The sequence below is a fragment of the Helianthus annuus genome, chromosome 5 (assembly GCF_002127325.2).
Source record: "Helianthus annuus cultivar XRQ/B chromosome 5, HanXRQr2.0-SUNRISE, whole genome shotgun sequence".
Classification (NCBI taxonomy): domain Eukaryota; kingdom Viridiplantae; phylum Streptophyta; class Magnoliopsida; order Asterales; family Asteraceae; genus Helianthus; species Helianthus annuus.
In genome coordinates, this window is record NC_035437.2 from 162,970,749 (window position 1) to 162,995,174 (window position 24,426).

At 34.4% G+C, this 24,426-nt stretch overlaps 2 protein-coding genes and 1 long non-coding RNA gene across 6 annotated transcripts; 2 read left to right on the forward strand and 1 right to left on the reverse strand.

The window, feature by feature from the left end:
* The first annotated feature begins 4,694 nt into the window (after nucleotides 1–4,694).
* Nucleotides 4,695–6,923, forward strand: LOC118492382. The gene is made up of 3 exons (XR_004893523.1): nucleotides 4,695–4,781; nucleotides 5,216–6,144; nucleotides 6,435–6,923. It is a non-coding gene; the product is annotated as an uncharacterized LOC118492382 (long non-coding RNA).
* Nucleotides 6,924–10,417: 3,494 nt separating this feature from the next.
* On the forward strand, nucleotides 10,418–15,365 carry LOC110939352. 4 transcript variants are annotated; one of them, XR_004893524.1, is made up of 10 exons: nucleotides 10,418–10,774; nucleotides 10,842–10,904; nucleotides 10,999–11,422; nucleotides 11,658–11,721; nucleotides 11,915–11,945; nucleotides 12,034–12,098; nucleotides 13,820–13,912; nucleotides 14,066–14,075; nucleotides 14,190–14,260; nucleotides 14,984–15,365. XR_004893524.1 is itself a non-coding variant. In XM_035990345.1 (5 exons), the coding sequence occupies exons 2-5, from the start codon at nucleotides 10,865–10,867 to the stop codon at nucleotides 11,672–11,674; spliced, it is 273 nt and encodes a 90-aa protein (XP_035846238.1). In that variant the 5' UTR covers nucleotides 10,418–10,774; nucleotides 10,842–10,864; the 3' UTR covers nucleotides 11,675–11,721. The 4 variants fall into 4 exon arrangements, 3 of the variants coding, with proteins under 3 accessions (XP_035846238.1, XP_035846239.1, XP_035846237.1); XM_035990345.1 differs by lacking the exons at nucleotides 11,915–11,945; nucleotides 12,034–12,098; nucleotides 13,820–13,912; ... (1 more) ...; nucleotides 14,190–14,260; nucleotides 14,984–15,365 and having other exon boundaries at nucleotides 10,999–11,058; nucleotides 11,267–11,422; XM_035990346.1 differs by lacking the exons at nucleotides 11,915–11,945; nucleotides 12,034–12,098; nucleotides 13,820–13,912; ... (1 more) ...; nucleotides 14,190–14,260; nucleotides 14,984–15,365 and having other exon boundaries at nucleotides 10,851–10,904; nucleotides 10,999–11,058; nucleotides 11,267–11,422.
* Nucleotides 15,366–15,875: 510 nt separating this feature from the next.
* Nucleotides 15,876–21,052, reverse strand: LOC110941752 (calmodulin-binding protein 60 A). Its single transcript, XM_022183415.2, has 5 exons — nucleotides 20,536–21,052; nucleotides 20,295–20,379; nucleotides 16,634–17,263; nucleotides 16,481–16,552; nucleotides 15,876–16,366 (listed from the first exon to the last, which is right to left on the reverse strand). The coding sequence occupies exons 2-5, from the start codon at nucleotides 20,328–20,330 to the stop codon at nucleotides 16,022–16,024; spliced, it is 1,083 nt and encodes a 360-aa protein (XP_022039107.1). The 5' UTR covers nucleotides 20,331–20,379; nucleotides 20,536–21,052; the 3' UTR covers nucleotides 15,876–16,021.
* Nucleotides 21,053–24,426: the final 3,374 nt, after the last annotated feature.

Genomic DNA, 24,426 nt, shown 5'->3' on the forward strand with positions numbered 1-24,426 from the left:
TGTGTCGCTGATGATTCACTAGTTATACCACACACAGATGTGCACATAGAAGAGAGCTTGAAGTTTGTTGAAAAACCTGTGTCGATCGAGGATCGACAGGTTAAGAAGCTTCGAAGGAAGCATGTACCGATTGTAAAGGTTAAATGGGATGCCCGTAGAGGTCCCGAGTACACATGGGAGGTAGAATCCACAATGAAGGAAAAGTACCCTCATCTTTTTCAGTAAATCTCGAGGTCGAGATTTCTTTTAAGGGGGTGAGGATGTAACACCTCGAAAATTTTCGTCAAATGAAATAACGACGCGTGTCATGTACGACAAAAGTATTATAAACGCGGATTTAGTTAAAGATGTATGGCAGGATTTTTGAACACGTCGACATGTTAATTTATACCTCTGAATGACTTCGTTATAAATCCCAAGACCCTAACATGATTAATAAACATCTAGTATACCTTTAATCCGGTGATTACTAATAATAAAGGATGTCCAAATTTGCAAGTATGGATCCTATGAAATAATGCTCAATAAAAACTTTCGTGTATATGTTCCATCATAATGCAAACCAATGATAGATTAAGATAGGTAGACACAACTGATTAAGCATGGGTAAAAAGGGCCTCATACTGACATTTCCCTGGCTCAAAATAATGCTTTACAAGTTGCCTGTTCAATACATGAAAGGTTAATTTTTTTGCTTTCTGGCAAGGGCTTACGAACCGTAAAGGTCCTGCCTTACGGTCCGTAATACGTGAAAGGTTAATTTTTGCCTTCTGTCAAAAGCTTACGGACCGTAAAGGTCCTGCCTTACGGTCCGTAAGGGGTGCCCAGCGACAGCAGCTTGGCTGTTGGTTGTTATAAACGTTTAACCGACTTAGTAAGATATTTTCAGCAACATGGGTGACCCCTAATAGTTCCTAGGCACTAGGAAACACTTGTAAATGATCTGGGATCAATGATAGACCTAGTTGTCATGATCTCAATGGATTAAGAACACTATATACAGCCACATTGTTGCAACATTGTGTTCATTCCTTCCTTCTGCATTTGTGGAGCTTTCTGGAGTACAAGTGTCTTCCCTAAGCCTTCCTAATCGTGCATAGGACTTCAGTAAGTATGCTTGACCTTTCTTTGTTAAGTTTTTGCTTAGTTTTAGCTTAAAAGTCAAACCGTCGTAATTAACGGTTGACTTAACGATTAATCATTAATGGTCCAGTGATTAATCGAATCAAAGGTAGTTATAAGTTGGTAATCATGTGGGCATTAAACCCTTAGAAGGGCACCCCCTGGTTCCCACTCTAACTAGTTCAAATGTCGGGTCAAAGTCGCTTAGAAAAAGTCAACAGAATACTAATTTTCGATTTAACGCATAATTAACAATGTAGAAGGCATGTAACATATTTTATCACTCATATAACTTGATAATAAGTATAAGAACTGGTCTAAGCTTGTTTGATCCGACCATTTACTGTTTTGATCCGACTCGGAACCGAAAGTCGAAAAACTTTGACTTTTGCTTTGACTTCAGTTCTGAGTCGTTTTAATATGACTTGGATATACCTTAGGACTCCCTTAGGACCAGGTTACATCATGGTATGACCCTCTGTGACTGGTTCGTTGTTTGTCCGAGTCATTTGCACATTTCCGTTATATGCCTAAAAGTTGATCATAATGCCCTTTTGACCTTAAAACGAGAATTTTGGATATGTGAAAGAACAATAACCTTAGTTACTGATTTATAAACATGTCCCTAAAATTTCATGTCAATTCGAGGTCTAGAATAGGAGTTATGCTAAATAGCGCAATTAAGAAAACTTTTGTTAATTAAACGGCGCACTTAGCATAAAGCCTATCTAAACCCAAATTTCGACACCAAACCTTTTACACACAGATTTAATATAATATTTTGAGATTTTTAAATATTTTTGATTATTTTTAACCTGCTCATAACCTAAAGTTATGACCTTGATTCGGTAAATACCGAATATACCTTTTCGGACATAAAACGAGTTCTACATAGTATTTTGACGCCAATCCAATTGCTACTGATTTTAAATAATAAATAAAGTATTTTGAACTTTATAACCTGATCAGAAAACTCAGATTTCCTGTATAACCCGGAAATCGCTTAAAACGACTTTATACGCGTATTAAACGCATAGTTTGGGTTTAAAACCATTTTTGTCATAAAGACTTATTACCTACTGATGTAACTTGTTAAAATAAGTGGTTTTATTGTTTACTTCAGACCCGAACATCAGAAGTATAAATAATCTCTTTTATAATCTTTAAAATGACCAAAATACCCCTACGGGGCGTATTATGGGATTAAACTCGTTATGGGCATAATGGAAGGTATCCTACTGATATCACAACATATTTAGAGCATATTGACTTAGGAAACCTGTATAAGACTCTTACGGTTACCCGTTACGCCATTTACGCGTTCGGTTCGGTTTATGTAACTAGTTTACATAAATTAGCCGAAACGGGTCAAACCTTGTCGTTTTTATCACAAAATCCAGAATGTGGTTGGATTACCCATATTATACAAGTCTTCAAAATTGTCGGGTCTAAATCACATTTTATTCCGGTCTTCGCTTATTTGTGCGTTCGAACCGTATCCTTCGTTAAAACTAACCGGTCTAAGTTTAGGCTTGACTAAAGACCCGTTAGGATTCTAATAGTTTATTATAAACCTTCGTTTCAGAATAGGAGACCCGGTAAAAGCTACTTGCAATTGCTGATTGTGAAATATACTTTGCAAAGGTAAATACTTTTAACTTATTTCCCTATACGGGCTTGGGGTACGGTATATAAAATACCGCTTGGTCCAGCATTGAATTTTTAATCGATTAGAGGTTAAATTATTGATATGCTTTGTTTTAAAATGTTTTGTTTGCTTAAAGCCTTTGGGGGGTTAATGACCATGTCCCGGATATCCTTGGCATCATTCATGAAATGGCCACGACCTGAGCACGGGGTGTAGGCGTACACCTGACAGCTGCATATGTAAAAATGGTATCCCACTTAAAGGAATAACCTTGTGGGCATTATACCTGTGGCGTGTCTATTAGTCTTAACCCGGTCTACGGAACGGGCTACTGGACGCATAAGAAACATGTAATTCGTTTACAAGTATTATATTCAAAATAATTATCCCAAGTTATAAAAGTTTGTGCCACGTGTATTCAAATCAATTTTTATTAAACTTTTCAAATGAGTCGGTTGAATGTATTTACCAGTGTAAACTGACGTATTTTTCCAAAAAGGTTAAGTGCAGGTACTATGCGAACTAGGCTGGCTTTCTCCTAGCGTCCACAATAAGTCTCGCAAGCTTGGATGTCAACTGTTGAACAATAATTCCTATTTATTTTTGATCCCCCTGTGGATTATTTTCGACTGATTGTGATACATGATATTACAATAACATTCGGTTGAAATATATCTATCTTTTGCTTCCGCTGTGCATTTAAATATTGTGTTGTTTGACTGTAATGTTACAAACTACGTCACGGTAATCCCCCACCGGGCCCACCGGTGAAACATGTGAATATCGGGGTGTGACACTACTAAGAAATGGGTTAGGATGGGTTTTGGTCAAGATAGGTTTTTTGTCAAGATGGATTTGGGCATGATAGCCTAAAAATATAAATAAATAAATATAAAATCAAAAAAATAAAAAAAAACCAATTTTTTTTAAAAATTCAAAAAAATTAAAAAAAAAACTCAAGTTAGTTAATTGTTCTTCTAGTAAAACTTATTATTTAACAGCAAAATCTGAGAGATTAGCGATTAATCTATGATGAGCATAACATCACTCTGCAAAACAAATCGATCGAGAAACGGCTGTTTTGCATCTATACTTTCACATATTATCGGAAATACAAAGTTTAGTTTACCGTTCTTCCAATAACAGTAGTTAGTTAGCAGCAAATTCAAATTAAATTTCTTAATACTAATCAATGATGAACATAACATCATTCAGCAACACAAACCAATCGAAAACCATTGTTTTGCATCTATGCTTTCAAGATTTGTAGAAAAAACTAAATTAATTTAGTGAACTATTGTTTCTGTAAAACATGAGATTCAACAGCAACATTAAGCAATTAGGTTTAAGAATTCAATGAAAAGTTCTATTAAATAAACAAAACAACATTAATGTAACTGAATTGAAATTCTGAATCATAATCAGAATAAGATAAACTTGAAGACGACGACGGGATTATCGGAAACGATTTGCTTAGCTTTGGAAGGAGCCGTATCGATTTCTTCTCTCTGGATGTTTGTTGTGTTCTGCTCCACAGGCCTCCCATTTATACTTAGATGTATAAATTTTTTACCTATCCTAACCCACCCTAACTTATTTCATGGCCCAGCGTGACCTGCTTCTTATTTTAAAAGGACCCAAAATACCCAAATGGATTTTTATTGCCACCCTAGTTGCAATGTTTATTAAAAATAACATGAAATTGTTTTTAAGCGAGGGCAAGTACCATAAAAAACCAATATACTTTCTATTTTTTCTCACAAAAGTCCCTCAACTTTTTTTTTTTGCATATAAAAGTCCCTTAACTTGTTAAATTGAACATTATTGTGATTATTTTAAAAAAAGAAAACTGGTAACCGGTTGTCCCGGTAGTTTTGGTTACGTGGATATTTTTTTATTGTGGCTTTAAAAAAATTAAAGGAATGGATTTCACATGATAAACCCTACGTCAAAGAAGGAGGAGACGAAGCATACGAGTTCAACTTGAAGAAATACTTGAAATCAATTACAGGTACGAAATCAGTTTCTTGTGAATATAATCGACGTGCGATACTCAATTTCCTGAGCATAATCTACGTATGATTAACATCGTGTTTTTAATCCACCTGTGATACTCAATTTCTTGTGAACATAATCGATATCATGTGGCCCATATATGTTTCATTTATGATTATATAATGCTATTTCAAATTCCACTAGTTTGGATAAATATGTAACAGATGTAGAAACAAGTTGTTGTTTTTTATGTACTTTTTACATTCTTATTGGCTTAAATCATAACAACTTTTAATAATTCTCTTAGTTGAGGTTAGCGATTTGTAATCGTGAGTCTGTGAGTTCCGGTGATTTTCTGATTCTGCTAAATTGAATTGGTATTTCAATAACTATGTAGCAGATGTAGGAAAAAGGTTACTAATTCTGATTATGCTAAATTGATTTTTGTAGGATGGAGTCATATTCGAATGAAGAAGATGATGATTTTAGTGATGCTACTTATGAAGCAAGTACCGAAGAAGAGGAATTTTCAGATCCGTTGCCATTAGATCTTGAAGATGAAGATTTTGTTTCTATTTTAAATAGGACAAACGATGATCCTTTTTTAAATAAACTTAGTTACGAGAATATGCGGCCGCATTATGGTAATGATGTTGACAACGATGTTGGTGAGACTTTAGTCGAGGGTGATGACGATGATCTAAACATTGACGAAGATAACGAAGGTACACACCACGTTGAAAAAGGGAAAGTATATCCAATTCATGATCCAAACATGAATTGGAAAGACATGCGGCCGATTCTTGGGGATAGGTATGAAAGTCCTACACAATTGAAGTTTGCTATATGTTGTATGGAGTAGTAAATGGATATATGTTAAGTTATAAAAAAATGAAACAAAAAGGCTCTTAGTTGTATGTGGTAACAAAGATGTTGGTTATTCTTGTCCATTTAGATTATGGGCATCTTGGATGCAAACTGAGAAATCTTTTCATATTAAAAGCCTTAATGATAATCACAACTGTAGTAGAAATTACAGTTAGGGTCCCTAGTGACAGCCTTATGGATTGCAAAGATGTACCTTAGAGAACTCATTGCAAGACCTTTTGTTAGAATAAGAGACATGCAAGCGGATATATTGCGTGACTACATGGTTAAAGTAAGTAGAGGTCAGTGTTGTCGAGCAAAATCTATGGCAATGTTCGAAATAGAGGGTTGACTGAAAGAACACTATGCGCGAATTTGGGATTATGCACATGAGATTTTAAGATCCAATCCCGAAAGTTCTGTGAAAGTGGGAGTAAATGGTATGCCAGATGGGAAGGTAATGTATGCCCAGCTATAAGGACGAAGATACAAGAATGGTCAAAAGAATCAAGGTAAGTCGATACTTGTTTTTCTGTTTTGGGCTTTTTTTGTTGTATTTTGAGCTGTTTATGGGTTGTTTTTGTTGTTAATAGCTGTTTTTTGTTGTATTTTGAGCTGTTTATGGGCTGTTTTTGCTGTTTTTTTGCTGTTTATGGGCTGTTTTTGCTGTTTTTTGCTGTTTATGGGTTGTGTTTGCTGTTTATGGGCTGTTTTTTTGCTGTTTATGGGCTGTTTTTGCTATTTATGGGCTGTTTTTGTTGTTTATAGCTATTTTTAATTAGTATTATATGATTATATTCAGGAAGTGGATCGTTATCCCAAGCGGCGGCAATGTGTTTGAGGTACGGGATGGAAATGAAGCTTATAATGTGGATCTAGATAATAGAGAATGTAGTTGTAGATTGTGGCAAATATCCGGATTACCATGTTTGCATTCAATAACTGCTATATACTACATCAACAATGATCCAGAGAATTATGCAAGTGATTGGTTCAAGGTTGAGAAGTTCAAGGATACTTACGAGCACAATATGAAACCGTTAAATGGAAGCAAAATGTGGATGGTAACATCTTACATTAAACCACTTCCTCCAAAAGAGAGAAGAATGCCGGGTAGACCATCAACGAAGAGAAAAAGACATGAAACTGAAAAGCAAGGGAAGTATAAAAAAGTATCATTTATCGGAAGACAAATAACTTGCAGCAACTGTTTAGAGAAAGGGCATAATGTGAAAACATGTACAAATGAAAAAAAAAAAAACTTGCACCGCCCAAAGAACCTAAGAGAAAAGGAAGGCCTAGAACAAGGGTGACAAGAGAAGATATTATTGGAATAGGCGGGAGGGGTGGAAGAGGTAGGAGAGGCGGGAGAGGCGGGAGAGGTGGGAGAGGACAATGTGTTGAACAAGAAAGTCAAATATTCCACGAAGAAGCCGAACCTAGTCAAGATGTGGAAGTTTTCGAACAAGAAAGTCAAGTAATCCATCCTTTCACATAGATTAGAAAGTAATGGCTTTCGTGTGTTTTCTTTGTTTTGTTTTATTTCGTATTGTCTTTTGTTTTTCTTAAAAACTATATCGCTACTAAAATAGTGGAACCAATATTTTGATTGCAATTGATGTTTTTTTCTTATAATTTGTTTGCAAATTATATTTTACCTATATGCCACATCAGCAATAAATAGGCTGTTATAAGTCATTTCACAATAATGTTTAAATTTAACAAGTTAAGGGACTTTTATATGCAAAAAAAAGTTGAGGGACTTTTGTGAGAAAAAATAGAAAGTATATTGTTTTTTATGGTATTTCCCATTTTAAACGACTTCAATTTTTATAGAAGTCTTGCTGTCATTTTAGCTTTTGTAGCCTTCAAAATGCGTTACCTACAAAGAATTACTATATTAATAGGAAACCATGAAAGTCGCCAGCTACACTTTATTGCTATGAATCCCTATTATGTATTTTCTTTAGGTGTTTCTAACTCAAATTATAGTATTTTCGTTGTCACATGAGAATTTTTTCTTAACAGTTCGTCTAATAAAAAAATCGTCTATGTGGTTTCTACTAATTTGATGGACATGGAGTCATAACTGTTGTTTTTGTATTATGTTTGGGTGACTATAGGCAGCCTTTTTATTTTACATTTATTGTATACATAAAATGGCAGAGGCGGAACCACTATTATGTGAGCCGTAGCACGGGCTACGGCTGAAGCCCGTATGCGTAGTGTATTTTTTTTTCGGTTTTATACAAAGGATACCCCTAGAATAATACAATGATATCCCTGACGAACCCAAACTTACAAAATACGAGAGCCCGATTGAAACAATGACCTAATTGATTAGATAAACCCAGCTGATCAGATTAACCCAAAAAAAATCACAAAATACGTATGGCGGCATTATTTCTGATCGTCGCTTAGGATTTGGAAGACAACCAAATGTCGCTGGCCATCCTTTACGCACTGGTCTCCTGTTTTGCTGCTGCCAATGATACTGGTTCGATAAAAAAATCAACAATCATTAGCGGCGACATGTTTGCCGGTAATGAGGCTGTCGCTAATGAATAAAATGTCATCGTTAATACGCATGTCGTCGCTATTGGTTATGCCAGTGAGTTTGTCTGAACGTTCGCCGGAGATGGATTTCCAGATTATACTTTATTTGATGCTGCCACTATCGTTTTTTTAATATTGTATGATTGCACGGTAAAAACAAAATTTTAGGATACCTCTAATTTAATGGACTAGTTCCACCACTATAAAATGGTTCAACCACGTGAGTATTCACGGAATCACGCGTAGTATAAAACATAAATAAACAACAATAAGGGCTTTGATAGTGGTCATGCCTCTGTTTAAGTTTTCCTTTTTTAAATGAGTTCCGTTGGGCCCATGGATTCTTTCCCTGGGCACTGTTACTGCCCAACCAACCTGTGTTAGTTTAAGCCCAACAAATATGATTTAACTATATATTATATTAAATAGATTTTTCTTAATCATGATATCTTAAGTTAAATTAATTTGTTATTAATCTTAAAAACTGACTTGTATAAATTATTAAATTATGCTAGATTTGATAATTTATAAGGATAATTATCATTTCGGTATTAAATATTATCTGTTTTTTTAATTAGTGTTTAACTTAAATATAACCAAAAAGAATCTGCTGATACTTTTAAATCATTTTCTTTTTATTACCTTCCCCTTATTATCTAAGTAAAACAATTTGTTTTTCCTCTCTTGTTATCTAAATAAAATAGACAACAAACTTATGACTATATTTTCGAGTGTAACAAAACCTATCGAATTCCCGTCGGAGGCAATAGGGACATAATTAATTAGGGGTGTTAAAAAATATACATATCCGAAAATCCGATCCGAATTATACGATATCTAAATTTGAAATATTCGAAAATTCGGATATCCAAATTTCGATCCAATCCGGATATCCGAATTATCGGATTCGGATTCGTATAGTGATTTGAAATATTTTCGGACATCCGAAATATCCAAAAATTTAATTTTTAATTTTTATTGGATATCCAAATATCCAAAGTAGACGAAAATATCCGAAATAACCAGCATATCCAAAAAATATCCGAAACTATCCAAAATATCCGGTTCCGTATATTAAAAAAATAAAAATTAAATAAAAAATTGGATATTCGGATATCCGATTCACTATCCGTTCGGATATCCGAATATCCGGAATTTTGGATACGAATTCGGATAGTGAAATTGGGCATCCAGAAATTTCGAATCTCTAGTTTTGAACACCCCTATTTATGTCACATGAATATAGTAAGTCTCGTTTTGGATCCTTTAATGGTAGTCTTTACAGTGAGTGCACCAAACTAGGGGTGTTCATCGAATCGAATATCGAATTTTCGAATTTTTTGAATCGAATTGTTCGAATAATTTTTATTTTTCCTCGAATTCGATTAAAACCTATCGAATCGATTCGAATTCGTATTCGTATAAAAAACCTAATTCGTATTCGATTCGTATTCAATTAAAATTTCGAATTTAAATCGAATTCGAATAAATTCGATTTAATTCAGATTCTTTAAAACATGTAAAAAACAATCAAAATGAAACATAAATTTTAAAACAGCCATAAAGCACGATATCACATTAAAAAAGTTTCAAATAAAGTACAACAAGTCTAAAATTCAAAACGAGAAGTCGGGAATAATCACTCCACATTACAAGTTAATATTTTTATGGTTAGAAATCTATTTATAGATTTCTTACCTAGGTTTTACTTATGGGTCATGTAGTGGGTTTGGTAATAGGTAATTTTAATAATTTGGAAAAAAATTTGACAATAATTTATAGTATATCTTAATAAAAGTTATATATGTATTATATATAAAAGTAATAAATAAAAATGTATAATTTTTATTCGTATTTCGAATCGAATCGAATTTGAGATTATAAATTCGTATTCGATTTACTTGACTCGAACTGAATCGAATTTGAATTCTTATAATCGAAATGAATTCTTGATAATCGAATCGAATTTAAACGAATTTCGAATTCGAAACGAATCCTGAACACCCCTACACCAAACCATTCTAGTTCTTGCCCGCAATTGTCCGCACCGCACACCGCAACACGCGTTTCTCATGTTCTTTTAATTATATATATATATATTAAACTCATTAAGTCTAACCAACTCTTGAATCAATATCCACCATTGGATTTGGTTGAAATTAAATCTCAGCCACTTAAACTCACAAAAATAACTTCCCATGATGGCAGTTCAAAGAAGTTCAAGGTAGTTTCTTCACAGGTGGTTACCACCGTCTTTTTCTGCCCATTATCTCCACAATTCAAGCTGGTGGTTTTGCTCCACTCATGACCTCCATAACTCCAGCCTCCTACAATCCTGGTAAACCGCCAATTCAACTGCCCACTCTCCCCTAATTTTAGGGTTTGAAGAGGTTAAATATAGAATGAGCGCAAGAAGGAAATCTGAAGTGGAGTTCTCCTTGACGACAGTTCCCCATGCTCCTGTAATTGGTGCTTCTCACCCACCCATAAATCATGGGTTCCATCTCCAAATCAAAAATGCAAGAAAGTAGATGCCTCATACGATTGACAGAGTTCTCCAGAGCAGGGGTTGATCTAATTGATAGGGTAAGCATCCAGATTGAAATTAGGGTTTCTTATGATTATAATTTTTCTTTTCTCGAACTTCTATCAGTTGGTGCAGTTCATCAAACCAGGATGCCTTCCACTGATTCAGTTCTCCTCCCACGAGTTCAAGGTTAGCGACTTCTTAGTATGAAATTATTATTTTTTATTTCTTCTGATTCTTTCCTGTTGTTTCCAATCACCACCTTTTAACCTCCCCGTCACAGGAAACCCTAATGAAAAAAGGAAGCTTTCATCATCAAATCCACAAATCTCAATCAATTCCAGTTAGTTTACTACACATTTCAACCTTCATCAAGGGCGTTGGTTTTTATTACTTCTACTTTTGCTTCAATTGCATTTTCGGTTCTAATTCTCATACAGAGCAAGATGTTTTCATTGATTTTACCCATTTATTCACTGTTTTTGTTGCTTAATTTAGTAGTGGTTTTTTGTATTGTGGTGTTTCTTATGTAATTATTGTTTGCACTACAGGGCTTCAGTTTAGTGCAAGCGATTTGCAAACTTTAGATCGGAATTGTCTATCACTGGCGACTTTGAATATATCCTGGAAGCGATTTGCTACGGTGAAGGCTTTGAATGCTGAAAATGATTCAGTCGTTCCTTCTGCGGCCACCGTGTTTGCTCATGGTATGTTGTACTTCTGTTAGGTCAAGAATTTTGATCCTTGCTTTGATGATTGTGCATCCACCTATCTGAGTAGAGCAAAATTGCAAGAAGCTCTTTATCCCCCAAAAAAACCTCATCGTTATGTTGTTGTTACTCATTTTCTTTAAATTTGCATAGTAACACTATAAACACAAATGTTCCACATGTTTGTTAGAAGTCATGAAGCGGGCTGACCAATCATGATCTTAATGTGTAGTGGTACTGAATATATGAAAGACAACCTAGCAACCATACCCCAAAAGACCAAGCAATTCCTTATGGTAAGTAATCATTCGCAAATAAAATATGTATTTTTTTGTTTCTTTCTGTTTTAACCTTAAAGTTTTCATTTTTTTTACCTAATATCTTATCTAAATTGTCATGGAATCTTCAAGATTTATCTCTAAATGAAATTGCATCTTAAAAAAAATCTTATCTTTTTACTAAACATGCTTATAATATGGTGTTAAACAGAAAACACACTTTGGGTGATGAAGGTTGTAAGGTATGCTCTTAATTTCTGTATTACGTAATCATTTACAAATTACCAGTGTTGTTCCTACTAAATTTGCGTGTTTGTTTATGCTTGGCAGTTTCGTAGCTTTGATACCTCAGGAGGTGTTTGGCCACACTAACTGCTGCAACCACTTTTACATGGGTAAATGGACAGTTGGGTAACGGGTCAAGCAGTTAATTTTCAATGTTTGTTATATTAAGTAACCAACTTTTTTAGGAAAGAAAAAAAATCACCAGTTTCAACAATCTAATACAAGGTAACAAACTTTCTGAAGCTTGGATTTAAGGTAATATGATCTGGTAACTAACAATTTTGATGGAGGGGTAATTTGTCCATAACAAAAAGTGATTTTACGCAATAAATGTGAAAAAAAGGTAACATTTATTGCGTAAAATCACTTTTTGTTATGGACAAATTACCTCTCCATCAAAATTGTCAGTTACCGGATCATATTACCTTAAATCCAAGCTTCAGAAAGTTTGTTACCTTGTATCAGAATTGTGTAAACTGATGATTTTTTTCTTTCCTAAAAAAAGTTGTTTACTTAAAATAAGGTAAAAGTTAGACCAAAACTGCCACGAGGGAAATTTAATCCGACTCATAAAATATAAGGGAAATACTCGACAAGTAGAATGGACTGGATACAAACAAGTGGGCCTGGAAATTAAAGTGTACTGGGATAAATCATTGCCTATGGATTTGTCGTCTTTTAAGTGCACCGGTACTAAAGTGGATCTCAAAAGAGGAAAACATGGATTGTAGCTTTAAAAAATAATAATGAGCAGGCCTAGAAAATAAAATAAGTGTGGATTATTAGATGGGATTCTTATGGTGGAATTAATTTGTTGGGTTGGATGCCTGGGAATCTTGTAAATTGTCATGGGCCTATACTGATTGGGATGGGAGTTAATATGGAAAAAAGTCTAAGAAGCATTGTAGGTGAACTTGGATATTCGGAGGTGGTTGATGATTAAATGCAATTGCGTTTTGTGTTGGATAGTTAGTGGACAAGTTAGTTCAAGCCTAACTAATACGGTTAAAGGAAACTATGCTCTAGCCGTTTAGTTTTCAAGTGCTCAATGGCTTGGACGTTACATTGCCATTATCCGCGTGAAAGTATAACATTGCAGAACACAAGTTAAAATAGGGATATACTAAATTGGAATGTGAAGGACTTCATAATTCAAGGCCTACCATGTGGCGCACAAAGAATGACTAGCATTCAAGATATGGGCTGAGCCCAATGTTTGTAATATATAGTTGGATATATCATGTTGTGTTTAGGATTTCTTGATTAGAGGTATTTAATAGATGTAATAAGTGTTGGGTTTACTACGAGCCCAATAGGCTTAAGATGTGTAGGCATAATTGGCCAGAGATTAAAACTCATTGTCATAGATACACATAAAGAGTTAAAATTTTTGTTGGGGTTTGTCCCAAAAGATTCAACTCTTTTATTTTTGTAATTTTATTGATAAATTTATTTAGTTTTACGGTTTCTGCTTTACCCTAAAAAAGTTGATAGGTTTCAGGTTAGATTATACTACAAATTAAGATGTGGTGTATTTGGTTTATAATATATATCATATTATAAAGCATTTAGGTCATGACTTCATATAATTTGATTCGCCAATGTGGGAGTAGCCCACTTGGTAGAGGTTCTTGTCTCTTAGTGGGAGGTCTTGGGTTCAATGCCAACCAAGGAGTAGATTAGTATTTATTTGTTGTAATTTAGGAGTATGTAAGGTTTGCCATTCAATATATATATATATATATATATATATATATATATATATATATATATATATATATATAATTTGATTCATTGGAATTGCTAACAACTTGCTCATTTTTATTTTTAGATTTGGTGAAGGTTGGGATTTTGGTGAAGTGACGGCGAACAATGGCAGGGGGTAAATGCATCACAGTAGAATCTAGGAGGAAGTGGAATAGGGGTACGCCTTTTATTATAATGTTATATCCATTTCCTTTATTAAAAAAAGATTGTATTTAAATATGGTAATTTATTGATGTGTTTTTGTTCTGATTACGATTGAATTCGGAATGCGTGACTTGGTGGGTCTCGATTTGGTCATCCTCTATAACAGGATTATCTTTGTAAGTAATGCTAATGTATCGTTAGATTTCTGCTTTTTGTTAATATATTATGAAATCTTTTATCTTATTTTGCCAAAAAGATTGTAACTTTGTTAGGTGACAACCTTTTGACAGCCAACTTGTCATGACCATGGTACTGGGGTTAACGCAGCATGCATGCATACTTTGTCAACGATCACATTAAGGTAAAGTACCCTTCACACTTGATGATGATAATGGTCTTTTCCAAAGTGTATATAAGCCGATATGTGAACCTAAATGGTCTCATGTATGTGAATAATGTTTTCTAAGTTCTGTATCTGTTAACTTTATTGTAATTATGGAATAACTTTTCCTTAGTGTATTTGTGCTTCCTGTTAGCACTGTGTGCTTTATCTTTAAACGGTTCAAGTATTCATTTTTAATTAGCGGGTCAGAATATGCTACTTCAATTAGCGGGCCTAACTCATCACTTTTAGTAAATGAGTCAAACTCACCATTATTTTTAGTGATTGGGTCAAAACTACAATTTTAGTAAACAGGTTATTAGTTGTTTTTAGTAAATGGGTCAAAGCTATCATATAAGTAGAAGGTTAAAAATTGTTGTTTTCAGTAAACGGGTCAAACATATTATTTTTAGTGAACCAGTCAAATTTATGATTTTTCATCGAACGGGTCAAACGGTTTGAAATGGATGCATGATTGAAGCTTTTAGGGAGAATTTGGTATTTTGTTTTATATAGTTGAACCGTAATTAGCGTTCATAATACACCCCTAAATTTGCATTGTATGGGTTCCCTTGGTCATGCTATTTGAGTCGAACCTTTATATGTTAGTAGTGATTCTTTTGACATGTTTGGTTAGGGGGTGAAATATACGGGTTGATATGTTGATAATCATGGTGATGATAAGCTGTTATTTTGAGATAGATTATTGATGAAGTTACAAAAGGGAGTCAAAACTCAATATAGTCAAAGACAGATTCTACAAGAAACTATCATACATAGAATATGTCTAGAAGGGCACTTGCATATGGAAAAGATTTGAAAAGCGGAAAAGTTGGTGATTAAAGAAGAAAAATGTGGAAGAAGCATCATAATAGCATGTAAGATAATAGTGGGTTAAAAAAATTCGGATGATGTTTGTTGTTTATTTATGTTTTTGTGTTTATTTTTCATTTTTTAAAGCAACATGATTTTTGTAGCCAATATGATTTGATGTAGCGCTTACATTATGACGTTAATATTCCTCCACTGGACGGGTAAAGTACTATTTGATGTAGCGCTTACATATTTGAATGTTATAACACTTTCCCCCAATGTTGTCTATCGTTTACTTTTGCATTAAAATGACACCATTTCATTTCATGTTTTACCATTCTATCAGTTTTATTTTATATTGTTTTGTGGTTGTACACTGTTCACATTCGTTTTCCTTTTATATTTCCTTTTATAAATTAAAGAATGGTGCTTTTGTTTATAATGTTCTTTAGACTTGTGTTCACCTGACGTGGACGTTTGGGATTGTTTATTTTGAGTTGCTTTTAAGTTTTTGACTTCTTAAAAGTTAATATGTCATTTTTGTAGTGTTTGGATAATGTGTTTTGAGAATGCGTTTCACTGGTTTGAAAAGAAGAAAAAGAAAAGTTCTATGGTTGTAATATTTTCAAATAGGAGATGGAAAAGAGGAAAAGGAGAAGCAAACCGAAACACCATCAATATACATTGTCTTTGTTTGTTACTTTAGTGTAACCCGTCCAACGAACGGGTATTAAACTAGTTATTAAAACAACAATGACAAATGGGGAACAACAAAGTCAAACAATATGAAACAACAAGTTCAAACATATTTCTAAAGTTATTATTTATCGTACATGTATCACCCACACCCACACCCAACCATATATTTTGCCGAACCAACTAACCAAATATTTAGCCGACTAGCTGGGGTCACACCACACCCACACCTTACCCAACCTTACGAGTGAAAGTCACAATAATACGCAGTTTCATCCATCTCTTTTTAGCCTTAACCCCATTCCCTTCCGCAATGTTGCCACCCAAAGCCCATGCACCATTCAATGCGGCTTCTTGACTGGCTTGACCTGGCTCGAACACATCACAGCTCGGATCCCATACTTCAAAATCGTTGGTCGACAAACTCGGATCTATCGTCAAACTTGGATCTATTATCATTGATATACTCATGAAATGCTCGTTTTCACATGGTTGCGGCCTATAACAATTGTCGTCAAACTCAAAGCAACCATCGCATACCAAAGTGTTTGATTGATGAGAGGTGGAGTCAATGCGCTACAAAACATACACAAGTTGTTTATCCAATATAATAAATTCCAAATGCGACAGATAAACCATTATACGATGATAGATTTGTCAACAATAGATCGATCACTAAGTGAGACATACCATGTTTCCTTTGAGGCTTGTTTTTGCATGATTCACAGTCATCTCCCACCTTTTTCCTTTCATATCACATATCTACAATTCAAATGTATCATGACATATTTTTATCAAATGTCACATATATATATATATATATATGATTTATGTATTGTTTACCTTTTGGAGTTCCCTAGGGTTTGAAGAGTACATTTCGAGAAACTCTCTCACGGTGCAAATGTTTTCACGCATGAGACGCATGCGGATCATGCCAGCCCCCTTATTCGATATGTTCTTCAAGCGCCCCACATTATCGTCTAGTGACAACTTTCTTATCGTCTTAGGTAAATTACGGAGATCCTTAACTTCAAATGGATCGGTTATAGCTTCTTCAACCTCATAGGGACAATCAACCACCATTGCACCTAACCGAAATTTAACATTGCTAATAGGATGTCTATCATGTTTCAATTTAAGTCCAACAATCGTCCCACACCCATGTTTAAGGTCAAAATAGGGACCACCTTGAAGAATGTTTTTCTTTTTTTTCCAGTGAACCACACTCTTATCTTCAAACTCTCTTGTGGTGGAGCCACAATAATCTCCAGGGAGAAGCACTATCTTCATCTTTGCCGAGGCTAGCGGCCCGGTTGTGATCATTTTTTGTGTCTTATTGTCAACCAGCATGACTTTAATAGATGTATTTCCACCATCACCACCGGCTTTTCCGATGATCATTTGTCCGGTGTACACCGGAGAATGGACTTCGGTTGAAAATTTCAGTTTTAAACTTCCAGATGCCTTGCAATCCTGATAAATAAATAATATATTTTTTGTTATAAATATATTAAATTATTAAATAATATATCTTTTAACATGTGCGTTTATTACTAACACCAAGTATTTATTTTATTTTTTTTGATATGTACAGTACTATATTTTTATAACCTACAAATCTAAAGGACTTGTACAGGTCCACTTAGACTAATCATATATTTTAGCTATCTTTTTCTTAAATTACTTTTATAATGAATTATTATAATGGGTAGGGATATGGTAAAAAGTGTCCAAAGTGTAAGAAGTGTTTTAAGCCATTGGATCTTTGATCTAATGGTTGAGATCAATAGGGTATTAAAGTGTAAATTGTGTTTTAATTAGAAGGGGCTTTTGTAAAATTGAAGGGCAATAGTGACTTTTCCAACATTTCAAATATGGTAACCGTTTCAAAACCACCCATCAAACTCCTAAAGATCAGCGAATTATATGTAACCGCCATCAATCTCCAAAAAAAAATCAGCGAATTTCTTCATACTTTAAAACATTCCCAGATTTTTAAAACGTAATCGCAGATTCAAGTCATGGTGTTTTATCTGGAGACATTGTTGATGGCGTGGTGTTTTATCTGGAGACATTGTTCATGGCGTAGTGTTTTATAAATACAAAACATTCCCAGATTCAAGTCATGGTGTTTTATCAGAAGACCTTGTTCATAGTGTGGTGTTTTAAACATCTATGATTCAAGTCATGGTGTTTTATCAGGAGACATTATTCATGGCGTGGTGTTATATCTGGAGACATTGTTCATAGCGTGGTGTTTTATCTGGAGACATTGTTCATGGTGTGGTGTTTTATCTGGAGACATTATTCATGCCGTGGTGTTTTATCTGGAGACATTGTTCATGGCGTGGTGTTTTGTCTCCAGATGTTTAAAACACTATGCCATGAACAATGTCACCAGATAAAACACCACGCCATGATTCAAAGTCATGGTGTTTTATCTGGAATCCCCAGCAACCTTCTATGAATATAACACCATACAACTTAATAGAACACCAGAATAAAACACTATGATACACATTAACCTGCATCGCTGGACTCCCTAAATATATTTTGTTCAAATCGGAGAAGATGATCTGAATCGGAGTTCGGAGAAGACGAACGTGAACTGTGATCAATCCCTAAACATTCTCATAGTCAGTTTTTTTTTTCAGTTATATTGTAAATCAATTAAATGACAAAAAAATACAATTACTAATCTACCCTTTTGAATTAATTAAGAAGAGGGACACTTGTCATTCCAAGATTATTTCTTACACTTCTTACAAAAGACCCACTTTTTACAGGATCCTCTACCTTATTATAATAGAGTTTATTTTCGGGGTTTTCTATTTTTATAATTATTTTTTTAATATAAATGTTGTAATATTTTATTGTTATAATTCATTTTGAGTAGATTACGTTTTTCGTTTGTTACTTAAAAATATGTTATTTTATAAAAATTTTGAGTATGCTCTTACAATGTGCTTATTTATATCTATGTTTAGACATAATTTTTACTTAAAACCAAGTTGTATACAATAATGTAAAGTTATGCTTTTTACCGTTTTCGTTATTTTAGCAATATAATACGTTTTATAAGTCGTTTACCCTATTCAATATTTGAGTAATATAATCTGATGTTTAATAAAATCTTGAATGTGTCATTGCAACGTGTTTACTTTTATCTACGATTCAATCAAGTTTTTATTCGAACAAACATCGACAGTTCGATACGGGTGTTGTGTTCGTTTTATGGTTTTCTTAATACCGTGATACAAAATTCGTTGAGTTTTTTTTTTATATTGTTAAATTGTTTATATTTTTTTTATATTTGAGTAACATAATATAAATTTTTGAATACACCGTTACGACATGCTTTTACGTCTTTAATCGAACAGGTAAATATCGTTAATTTTTTTGTTCTTTGACGAATCTAATCAATATTTTTAGAACTATACCGATATGAGCACCTTATTCGTTTTCTATAGTTTTCTCGATGTAGTGGTATAAAAGTGTTTGAAAATAAAATTGCATTTCAATAGAGTATTTTAGACCCGTGTGCTATAGCCAGTGTCAGTGACCGAACCAATGCCCCACATGAATAACATCGGTACCGGTATTTGTTTTTATAGTTCTCGATCATTGTAAAACACGTGTTGATATCCTTTTAAGTGTATATCTTTTGGTTGCTATATCAAGTATAAATATCGTACGGATACTTTAATGAGCTGATCCATTATCGATCGAAATCTCACTGCGAAGCTCGGGAAATACCACTAGTTTTAAAACACAAAGAAACTGACATCATGGAAAGATTTCACGTGGAAGTTGCACTTAAAACATTTTGTTTAAGGATAAGAAAATGTTTTCCTTTGGTCAAATAAAATTACTTGCAACTTGAATCAATGTTTTAGGATGGAATCGGTTATTAAACCGGTCTTTATATCAAACTACTGTAAGATCCAATTTAAAAACTTAATAATATCATATACACTTAATTATGTTTAGAAAAATAAAATAAAAATAAAAGATCAACGCCTTAACGCCTAATCATCAACCCATGATTTTTACATGTTACATTTTCAAAGAATAACGAACTAAATGTCAAAAGCTAGGATACAACATTCAATGCACTAAAATAACCTTTGCCGACAGATTCTCAATTATAAACCACACATATACAACCACAAACAAAACCCGGTCCGACCAATACCCTAATTTTCAACTTACTTTTGTTTTATTCCCATGACCTTCAGTTAAGCTGTTTACATCTGTTTACATCTGTTTGAATCTTTGTTTTATAGATCTCCGGATCTTTATATATGTGTATATATAATTATATAACTCACACACAGTTTTTTCCGTTGACAGAATTATCCTGAAAACTCAATCACACCACAATAAGCTCGTAACCGAGTGCACTGACCGGATTCCGATCGTTGGCGATGAGAGTTTTCAAGAATCATTATATCATCGGCTACGGCGGGAAGATTAACGTTAATGAAAGAAGATTAACACTCACATATCGAAGATTCTGAACATAAGTGTCCATCTTCATGTACCGAGCTAGGTATAGTTCTGTGTTAGATCAAGTTCTTTACTCCCACCTGAGAAAGAATAAAACAGTTAAAGATTTGACAAAGGAGTAGAATAACAGAAAGAGAACAAAGGTTTTAATCTTTTTGATATGACAAAGTTCATAAAAACTTGATCTCAATGAAAAGAAGAAAATCTAAGGGTTTTAATTCTCTTGAAATACTTACGGGTTCGTAAAGCTTTGAAGATCACTACAAGAAAACGGGGCAATAGGGGCGACAGAAAGTTTGAACAAAAGAAGAAAGAGAGCTTCAAGAAATGAAGAAGATGATGAATAAGATCGAATATATAAATAGTTGTTTAGGGTTTGCCCAAATTTCATTTCACTTTTTTTTGATAATTTTATTTTCGTTTTCACGGTAATTGCTATCTAAATTTCCAGGAAACCGAAGTTACAAAGTTCCCACACCAAGATGATTAGAGGTGATGAGGGTGCCCATTTGAATTCATAGTAAGCAACTTTTAAACTATTTAAATTGTTTTGCCCGTTCTTTTTTAATTTACTTTATACCTTAATGATCGGTTAAAATTACAAGCGAATAACACTAAGACTTCCTTAAGACTTTACATTATTCGTGTTATAATTTATAAATCGTTGTAAAAACGATAAACATTTTGAATTTGAATTTTCAACAACCGATATACAGATTAGAGGTACGACATTAATAAAAAGTATTGATTTACCAGTGCAACTTGTTGTTTGTTTGTATCTTTTTGGATGTACTGGATCACATATCAACTCATTTTTTATATGTGTTCCTCTTGGCCCATCATATTAATTGGAGCTCTAAGAAATCGCATACTATTGTCCGTTAATCATATTGGGTTGGGCTTAGAAAATGGTTCAACCGGTTACACCAAAATGTACTGGGCGGTTCATCTGGGTTGATTAATTAACTATATAAATTCATAAAATACAATTTCAAGTCAAAAGATAATCCCAAAATACATTATTCCCATAATAAAAAATAATCCAACAACTTGTTCTTTGCTGTTCCCTCAAAGATAATAACAAATTTACAATTATATACCAATTAGCAAACATTAAAACAACCTTAATGATTAAACCTGGATGGTCAAATGGATGAACTTCGATCGACGGCAGAATTGATGAACTAAGATGGCAGAACTGATGATTTTCTATTTTTGAGGATGAAATTTGAACAGTTACTATCACCGGTTCGTCATTACTAATCTCCTTATGTGATTCTCTTTGGTTCTTGTCCTGATTATTCTTTGGTGATACTCGGGCGGATAAACTCTTAGCTAAATCTACTCCATGTATCTATGTTGACAATGCTCCTGATCATCTTCGTAATCTTTGTTATGATCCTTATACTTCTCGTACCTATACATATCGACATGTTCGTTTTCATGATTCTTCCACTTCTACGTCCTATTCTTCTATTCATGTTTCACCCATTTTATTCATCCTCCTTTTTCTTTCGTTCCTACCTCTTCTTCATCTTCTTCTCATCCTCCTCATTCTTTTTCTATTCTGGCCCATCCTATGGTCACCCTTTCTCGTGATCACACACGACAACCCCACCAGTTTCCTGATCATGTTCTCTTTTATGTTTTTATTGCTCCCGCCACTGAGCCTTTCACCGTTGACTAAGTAGTGGTATGTTTGGTGGGATGCGATGCGTCCTAAGATTGATGCTTTACATGCCAACCAGACTTGGAGTCTGGTTCTGGTCCCCACTGATGCCAACATTGTTGGTTGTAAGTGGGTTTATAGGATTAAGCATAATCCTGATGGTTCTGTGAGTCGCTAAAAGCCCGAATTATTGCCAAGGGCTTTCATCAAACTTTGTATGTTTGGATTATACCAAGACATTAAGCCCGGTAGTTAAAGTGTTAAACCCACTACTATTCGTCTTATTCTCTCTATTGCTATTTCCTTTAGACAGGAGGTCAGGCAAGTATATCAACAATGTCTTTCTTCATGGTGTTTTATCTAAGACTGTGTATATGTCACAATCTCCAGCTTTGTTGACTCTTCCTGATCTCATCACGTTTACTTAGTGTAGAAGGTTCTTTATGGCCTTAAGCATCCACCAAGAGCTTGGTTTTCCAAGCTATCATCAGCTCTTGTGTTTGGTGGATTCTCTTAGTGTATCTCTAACCCTTCCCTCTTTGTATACAATCGACATTCGATCGCGTCTTATCTCTTGGTTTATGTGGATGATATTATAATCACCGAGAACTCTTCTGAGTCTGTTACTAGATTGATTGAGTGCTTGTATTCACACGTTGCACTCAAGGATTTGGGAGTTCTATCCTTTTTTGGGCATACATGCTATATTCTCGGATGATGTCTTACATCTATCTCAGCAACGGTATTTCCTTGATTTGTGGTAGTGTACTAGTCTTGTTGTGTAACACCTCGGAAATTCAAGATGATTAATAAGGCAACACATGTCCATTTAACTCTCAGTTAATCCCGGCAAGTTGGACGAGAGGGACCAATTATGTAAAAATGTGGAAGTTTGGATGTTGAGGGGTCAAATTTGAGAAAAAGCCAAAATAACGGTTTATGACGGTCCCTTACGGACCGCAAGGCATAATGCCTTATGGTCCGTAAGGCATTCAAAATAATGGGTGCTAGAAGCCCTTACGGACCGAAAGGCCATACCTCTTTCGGTCCGCAAGAGCATCGCTGGCAGAATCATTGCTGGCAACTGCAACCTGCCTTTTCTGCCACCTCTCTCTCGCAATTTTGCCACTTTGATCCACCATTAGACACCTGCTAGGACACTCCTAAGCATCTCAAAGCTTCAGGAACATGTGGCATCATCTTGTGAGTCTTGATCAAGTATAAATAGCCCCATATTTCACTCTTTCAAGACTTGTACCTTCACTTTCTTATTCTCTAATCTCTTGGAGTTGCTTCTGTTCATAAAGAGGCCTCCTACCTGAAGTTTTAAACTTCCTTGAACACTTGTAAGTGTTCTAACTCAGTCCCTTTTCATTTATAGGCTAAATAATAGCCAAAAGTCAGGCAAATTGACTTTTGCTTTGACTTTCGGTTATGAACATTTCGGTCAATCCAATGTTCGAATTGAACATGGCTACATGATCGTAATAATGTAGATGTTAATTCTACATGAGGGCACCTTCTGAAGATCACGTTACGTTGGTCAAATGACCGGTCAAAGTTTTATTAAATAAAAGTCAAAATCGCAGATTTTCGTAATCAACGATAAATGAAGTTCTAAGTATCGAAACCTTAATTTTTGACACTATATCAGTTTATATAACATATTAGGACATGTTGGATCATGTCCAACCGTCATTTCCTGCTTAGAGCTTGGTGCAACCGAAAGTCAAACAGTTTGACTTCTGCTTTGACTTTCGATTCTGACCCGTTTAAGATAGTTTTGTTACTGATTTGAAGTTGTAATATGATCATGTTGTTATAAGGAATAACCCTCAAGGGTTATGCTTTCTGATCATATCAATTGTCGGGTTTTATGCGAGTCCACATATTATGCCTAAATAGTGACCAAAATGCCCTTTTTGCGCATAAACTGATTTTAAAACATAATGGACATATAAACTGAGTTTGAAACTGATATGGTAACATAATAAACATGTTTTGGCATGTTGGACTTACCATGGACCCATCCGATCACTCGATACTGCCTATGCGCGTACGGTTGACTTATATAGCGTAATTTATATAGTTAACCGAATCAGGTCAAAACCATTTCAAACCAGTTCTAATCAGAATGTATGGTTGTTTGACCCATATTATACGAGTCATAGTATCCGTGATGGTACAAACCACATTCTATCCGGTCTTTGCTTAAGCTAGCGAACCATACCTATTTATTATAAGTTAATCGGTCCAAGTCTTATGACTTGAATAAGACCCGTTAACATTCTAATGGATCATAGTTCCGTCCATTCCAGACTAGGAGTCTCCAGTAAATTGCGCCTTTAATTAGATTGTTTTGATTATGGTTGTGCTTAAACACCTTTGATTTGTAAAGATAAGCTCAGGTAGATACTCTTAGCCTATTTTCCATATACGAGCTTGGGATACGACATTA

Excerpts from the sequence above, each read along its gene's own strand:
- LOC110941752 (XM_022183415.2), bottom strand. The coding sequence starts at position 20,330 with ATGAAGATGGACACTTATGTTCAGAATCTTCGATAT. Across the intron at positions 17,264-20,294 it reads ATGTTCAGAATCTTCGATAT|GATTGCAAGGCATCTGGAAG; the intron begins GTGAGTGTTAAT and ends TTTATTTATCAG. Across the intron at positions 16,367-16,480 it reads CAAGCCTCAAAGGAAACATG|CGCATTGACTCCACCTCTCA; the intron begins GTATGTCTCACT and ends TATGTTTTGTAG.
- LOC110939352 (XM_035990344.1), top strand. The coding sequence starts at position 10,682 with ATGGGTTCCATCTCCAAATCAAAAATGCAAGAAAGTAGATGCCTCATA. Across the intron at positions 10,905-10,998 it reads TCTCCTCCCACGAGTTCAAG|GAAACCCTAATGAAAAAAGG; the intron begins GTTAGCGACTTC and ends TCCCCGTCACAG. Across the intron at positions 11,059-11,266 it reads ACAAATCTCAATCAATTCCA|GGCTTCAGTTTAGTGCAAGC; the intron begins GTTAGTTTACTA and ends TTTGCACTACAG.